Source organism: Coregonus clupeaformis, unplaced genomic scaffold (assembly GCF_020615455.1).
Source record: "Coregonus clupeaformis isolate EN_2021a unplaced genomic scaffold, ASM2061545v1 scaf0018, whole genome shotgun sequence".
Lineage (NCBI taxonomy): Eukaryota > Metazoa > Chordata > Actinopteri > Salmoniformes > Salmonidae > Coregonus > Coregonus clupeaformis.
Genome location: NW_025533473.1, coordinates 720,386 through 727,529, shown reverse-complemented (window position 1 = coordinate 727,529; position 7,144 = coordinate 720,386). Strand labels below are relative to the sequence as shown.

Below are 7,144 nucleotides of genomic sequence, written 5' to 3'. Positions count from 1 at the left end.
TACAACACCCCTAAACAGTCTCTGATGAGTGTGTCATAGTCTCTCTATCCAAACCTCCAACCCACATTGACACAAGGACATGAGATCTGTCTGAGTCCCAACAAATGACAAGTGTACTTGTTTTCTAGGGAATTGCTACCGACATGTATAATGTGGCCTGGGATGACAGCATGGATTAGAAGACCTCCAAACACACACGCACTGGGATCACATTCAGTAGGGCTTCCAAAGCAGCTTCCAGGAACGATTGAGTAATGGTAATAATACCCCACCGCCGCGAGACGACGAGCCTTTGGCTAAGCCGCCTCACATCATGCCCGGGCACCGGCGAAGCTAGATGTCCCTGAGGGGCGGATTCTTTGCCAACCCCCAGCCAGCTGCATGCCAGGTGCGAGCTGCTAAGACGCTGGCGAGAGAGACGACAGGGCAGACGGATAATCCTCCTACCATGTAAACTGTCCACAGACAAGTGTACACACGTACGCACATACACATACATGCCAGTGGAGGCTGCTGAGGGGAGGACGGCTCATACTAATGGCTGGAATGGAGTGTAATGGCTGGAATGGAGTGAATGGAATGGTATCAAACACATGAAAAGCATGTGTTTGATACCATTCCATTCACTCCATTCCGGCCATTATTATGAGTCGTCCTCCCCTCAGCAGCCTCCACTGATACATGCACACACACACACACGTAAGTTTGAAGAAGAACACATGCAATGCATGCTCACATTCACACACATAGAGACATAAATAAGGGTATGAAGGTGTACACACACTTGTTCAAACACATTTGGACACACACAACCACACACCCACAGCTTAACTGGAAACCCCCCAAAAGCACACACACCCTTCCAAAACCCTGTCAACCGGCGACGTGTGGTCAGTGACGCCACTCTCTAAGGTTCAGTTATCCCTTTAATAAACTGTAACCACAACAACCACCCACAGAAATTGTGCAAGGGTGCAGAATGGCTCGGTTGCCATTTAAAGGCAAAGGTGCACGTAATACCAGACGCAGTCTGGTGATGATGTAATCCATGCAAGGATGTGCATGCCTGATGGTTTGCATTACTGCAGGTCTGAGCATGTGCCCTCAGAAGCCTAATAGTCAAGGTGGTATATTTTTGCAGCAGTCTGGCCTTGCACATGTAATGCAGTCGACCATCTGTTCTGTTGAGCAGCACTTCTAGGGATTAGCTATCATCTGGGAGATGAGAAGTGCCAACTAAGGCCAGACAGGCATATGAGCAAGGCTCAGAGCAACTTGCATAATTTTTGGTAAATGAATTGGTCATAGCGAAAGCAAAATTGTACATGTTTTCTTACTAGTCTAGATGATTGTGCCACCCACCATGTATCCTAATGTTCTATATTTCACTTGGCCATTGTTTGCTGCTGTGTGGTCTACCCCAGATAGTCAAAATACCTAGAATTGTAGCTAAATTCTTTCTATTTTTGTTACTTTGGGGAAAATACTGTTAAATTGTATCAAACGTTATCACTAGCCTGCTGCTTCTTTTTTTAATGAATTGCTACTGCCCCCTTGTGGCACTTACATTTCAATGCGATAGACTACTACTTACATTGATTTGAAGAAATATGAATACATTTCTTTTTTCCGATCTGAGTTCAACAACATCCAACATATGCACTCAAAATACATACGTTATCGGAGATATCATGTGATTGGAATTAAAGTTTTATTATTTTTATCAGGCGATCAATGCGGACACCCTAGCTGTCAAATTTGCCAGTGGTCCTACTGGTCCTTTTTGCTGCGAATTTGCGCCTGTGTGAGGTCATGTACCGTCGCTGATATAAACCAACATTGAAATATACTCTTTGTTAATACAGAAATATCAACCATTTCGGAAGTGATGATGGGCGGTAAATCGAGCACGATAGCCGCCGGTGTTTGCGGGGCTCTGTTCGTCGGCTACTGCATCTACTTCGACAGGAAAAGACGGAGTGACCCCAACTTCAAGAACAGGCTACGAGAACGTGAGTGTTGTCCGAGTCCTGGCTGTACACCCTGCTCCGGTCTCTGTTTTGGAGACCTGAGGTGCAACAAAGTGCCCGAGACAGGCCGAACTCGTTTAACTATTCCCAATTGGCGAAATATGAAAGCTTGAATGGTAATGGTTTGTGCAATAGATCTAATTAATTCATTGTCAGTGCACTGCTAACCCATAAAGCCTTGAAGCTAACTAGCCAGTGCCAGCTCCTAGCGGAGGACCGTTCAACTCTGTTCGATTATATCGAGGAGTTGAGCGTTTCTCAGCTAACTCGCTCCTATATCATGTATTAATGTACTGCATACTCACTCACAGCAAGCGTTCTGTCAGTTGAATTCAGACATGGAAAGCTGCACCTACCCTGATTCATTCATGATAGTGTGTTTTCATCTGTTATGTAACCAAAACCAACCATTCTAGGCTACTAGCCATATCAGACATAGAGCTTGCCAAGCAGGATTAAAAGCAACCTGGATATCCCTGCTGTTCATAATCATAGTAGGATTGCCTAATGAGAAACTAAGTTGTCTAAGTACAAACAGGAGCAGTCCCCAAAGCTATTTATGTTAACAGTGATTGTGTTTACCTCTGCCCTAGGGAGGGGAAATCAGGCAGTTGCAAAACAGGGGACAGGACTGTCAAAGGTGAGTAAAATCCCCTCAAGGTACTATTGAAATTCTTCCTCAATGAACACATGTCTAAAGAAGTCATGTCTAGTACACGTCAGATGGAACCATGTGGAAAATAATCTTCAATGACCTCCAGTGTAATAAACAAATGAGACTGATCACTTCACTCGCACAAGAAAGGTTCTGTGATGAACAAGCCATAGTTTCCCAATGGAGGAAGTGCAAACTCAGCAAGAACTGCGGTGCGCACCACAGCGCTTTGGGTTCAGCACCGTTGCACTAAAAGTTCACTTAAATTGAACTCTGACCTTGCACCTGACGAAGTGGCACGCTTCGGCGGATTGCCCGAATCATGTGAATAGGCCTTTTATTCCTCCAGGAGCATAAGCCATCTACAACAGCTTTTCCACCAGTCTATTATGTTTTACTTATTTCTTTACCTATGGAAAGTAAAGTGTGTGTTGTGGGACTCTTGCAGCTCCCAGACCTGAAGGATGCTGAGGCGGTCCAGAAGTTCTTCCTGGAGGAGATTCAGCTGGGAGAGGAGCTGTTGGCTCAGGGTAAACCAGTCTTGCTTACATTGACATCACTTAGGCTGTGTGTGACACTCTATGCCCTATATAGGCCTGCTAGTGCACTACTTTTTACCAAGCGATGACCCCCTATTCCCCATATAGTGCACTACTTTTTACCAAACGATGACACCAAATTCCCTGTGTAATGCACTACCTGTACTAGTCTTACTTTTACTGGCATAGACTGTTTCAAATTACACCCTATTTCCCATATAGTGCACTACTTTGGACCAAAGCATTGACATCCTCCCCCACTACTTTCGACCAGTGCAACAACACCTTGTGCCCCAGATAATGCACTACCTAATTTACTTTTGACCAGAGTAACGACGCTGTTCTCCATATAATGTACTACTCGTTTTGTCGATCTAAACCTCTTTGCGCTTGGTGTTCCGGTATAGGAGACTACGAGAATGGCGTGGAGCACCTGACCAACGCCATCGCTGTGTGCGGCCAGCCCCAGCAGCTGCTCCAGGTGCTGCAGCAGACCCTCCCGCCACCAGTCTTCCAGATGCTACTCACCAAACTGCCCACCATCAGCCAGGTACAGTCCTTTTCTCCACTTCAAGGTCATTTAGCAGACACTCCTACCCTGGGCTGCTTACAGTAAGTGCATACAAGCAAGGAAGCTAATGTATGTAATATGTAATGTATCTAATATGTAGTCAGAACTGCAATCCTATTCAAAATTGGGCTTATGCAACAACCCCAACACTAACCATCAACCAGGTACAGTGCCTCTCTTACATTTCAGGATCAGTTGCAGGTACTGAAAAGTTATGTTGCGCTGTGCTATTAGCAGAACCATTGCCACAATGTGTATGCAACACTGCGCTCTGTCTCCAACAGATAGTTTTTGTGACAAACGTTTTAGTGTCCGCAACTGCAGCAGGTGCGCTTCTATTCAGAGCAACTTACAGTAAGTGTATTCAAGCAAGAAAGCGGAAACAAACTAGGGTTGGTTGATATGGCCTAAAAATCATATCTTTATTTTTAAACATGGGCGATTCACAATATACCTAGATTTTATTTTTAAACATTTTCACTAATAAGCTTTTTTGCACAGTTAAAGGTCAATACACTGCATTTAAAACGGTCAGCAATAATCTAATGAATTCAGGGCTTGTAAAATTATACCTAGGCTAAATATAAGCCTTCCACAACCATAAGACTGACTAATAATTACTTTTTTTGATCAAAATAGTTTAACCTGCTTTTTTGAAATTATCATTGATCTGGCTTTCAAGTCTGGCTCTGAAAATGCAATTTTTGTTACAAATTTAACCAGAACCATGCACAATGACCAACTTCTTGTAGCAGGCATTATAGAAAATTAACACAGGTCTCATAAACAATCTCTCAAGCACAAACCCATGTGCTAGTGAGTAGTCAGCTAATGTTTATATTTCAGGTCTAGCCAACTTGGATCTATTTGCTAGCGAACAAGGTAGAACAGTTGAACTGTTATGAATAGACCCTCCAAATCAGTCTCCAACTGTTTGAACAACAGCCTGTCCACTTTATTTAGATATATAAACCAATGCTTATTTCTCAGAATGTGAACGAGTTGCCAATTCCTAATATAAATGCGTCTTATGCTCATTGCACATTTATAAAAAAACAGACTAGACAGCTAGCACATAAGTCTGTGGCAAAAATGCTGCAAGCGGTCCACAATCATGTTCATTGATACTCTCGTTGTAGTAGGATCTGCTCTTTATTGCATTTTGGGAGTTGACACATAAAGGGTATCATTAGAAAGGTTAAGTTCTCGTCTATTATAGTAAAAATTAGAACAAAATATTAAACGTAGATTCTTGCAATACAGGCATTTGAACATTGCACAAAAAAACCAAATTCAAATTAATTATTAGATATCGCCCAGCCCTAAAACCAATTGTATAATATGCTAGACAGAAGTAAAATCTGGTTCAAGAATGAGTTTAGGTAACAAACATGTCAATATGAGACTGAGACACCGCTCATGACTTTGGTGTAGCTGTAGGTGCCTCAAAGTACAGATCCAGGATCATTTTTTACAAGGCAACCATCTTCAGTCCGTTCAGGGGCTGCATGTCTCTACCATAGAGTAGGAGTGCTGATTTTGGATCAGTTTTTACCTTGAGTAAGATAACATGGACAGGTGACCTGAGCCTGTATTCATAAAGCATCTGAGTAGGAGAAGATGCTTTTTGAATACGGGCCCTGATCCTAGATCAGCACTCTCAGGGTTCATGAACTCCTGAGTGGTCTAAGGCACTGCATCGCAGTGCTAACTGTGCCACTAGAGATCCTGGTTCGAATCCAGGCTCTGTCGCAGCCGGCCGCGACCGGGAGACTCATGGGCGGCGCACAATTGGCCCAGCGTCGTCCAGGGTAGGGGAGGGAATGGCCGGCAGGGATGTAGCTCAGTTGATAGAGCATGGCGTTTGCAACGCCAGGGTTGTGGGTTCGATTCCCACGGGGGGCCAGTATAAAAAAATAAAAAATGTATTCACTAACTGTAAGTCGCTCTGGATAAGAGCGTCTGCTAAATGACTAAAATGTAAATGAGTATGGGCCCAGATCAAATGGGACACATTTCTAAAGCATGTTTATGGCTTTAGAATTTGACTATTTCCCTCTCTTTCCTGCAGCGTATTGTGAGCGCACAAGGTAGCTTGAATGAAGACGACTTAGAATGAGGATCGTCGATGGAAATTTCCCCTCGGAACGCTCTTCCTCTGGACACTCCTATAACAGAGTAGGGTGAAGTTGCCCCTAGATGCTGATCTTGGGTCAGTTCTGTATTTTCCCCACTAATGGTTAAGGTTAGGATTGGGGGAGGAGAAGGTGATCCTAGATCGGTATCTAGAGGAAAGTTCATTCCGGAGCTCCTGTAACCCATTATCCTGACTAGTCTAGAAAATTGGTAAACTTTTTTTTATTCACTTTTTGGAGGGTATTGAAGATTCTTTCGCTTCTGTCCAAATGAAAGAAAGAAACATGAACCCGTCCAATTCCCACACGTTGTGTGTAGTTATTGGTCGCATCAAATGACCATATAATCTTGATTTGCAGCCAAGCTGCGGTAACGGCAACCAATCAAAAATGCCTATCGGCAGCATTTTATTGGATTCATGTGCAGTTAGAAAAATGTATTGTTTTGCTTCTCTTAATGTCTGTCTCTGAAAGGTGTAGCAAAACATTTCTCAGCATTTACAATACCATCCCTGCAATCACTCCCACGTTTACACAAAGCTCTGGGACCATATGTATTAAGCGTCTTGAGTAGGAGTGCTGATCAAGGATGAATGTTTAGTTAGGTCATTAAGAGGTTGTTCCTCTTTGTAAGAAATCTAAATAAAAGGTAAATGACTCAAGACTGTTGCTTCTTCTAAAAGTTTATTTAGACTCAGATGTTGGATGTCCAGAATAGTTAATGAACAATGTTTTCCCTACCATTAGGTGGGACCATAGACATACAGTGAGGGAAGAAAGTATTTGATCCCCTGCTGATTTTGTACGTTTGCCCACTGACAAAGACATGATCAGTCTATAATTTTTCTGGTAAGTTTATTTGAACAGTGAGAGACAGAATAACAACAACAAAAATCCAGAAAAACATGTCAAATTTTATAAATTGATTTGCATTTTAATGAGGGAAATAAGTATTTGACCCCTCTGCATAACATGACTTAGTACTTGGTGGCAAAACCCTTGTTGGCAATCAGAGGTCAGACGTTTCTTGTAGTTGGCCACCAGGTTTGCACACATCTCAGGAGGGATTTTGTTCCACTCCTCTTTGCAGATCTTCTCCAAGTCATTAAGGTTTCGAGGCTGACGTTTGGCAACTCGAACCTTCAGCTCCCTCCACTGATTTTCTATGGGATTAAGGTCTGGAGACTGGCTAGGCCACTCCAGGACCTTCATGT

At 43.1% G+C, this 7,144-nt stretch overlaps 1 protein-coding gene across 1 annotated transcript; it reads left to right on the top strand.

Annotated features, from left to right (window-relative positions):
- Nucleotides 1-1,768: 1,768 nt before the first annotated feature.
- On the top strand, nucleotides 1,769-6,592 carry LOC123483079 (mitochondrial import receptor subunit TOM20 homolog). Its single transcript, XM_045212531.1, has 5 exons — nucleotides 1,769-2,012; nucleotides 2,624-2,670; nucleotides 3,134-3,215; nucleotides 3,632-3,774; nucleotides 5,867-6,592. The coding sequence occupies exons 1-5, from the start codon at nucleotides 1,889-1,891 to the stop codon at nucleotides 5,912-5,914; spliced, it is 444 nt and encodes a 147-aa protein (XP_045068466.1). The 5' UTR covers nucleotides 1,769-1,888; the 3' UTR covers nucleotides 5,915-6,592.
- Nucleotides 6,593-7,144: the final 552 nt, after the last annotated feature.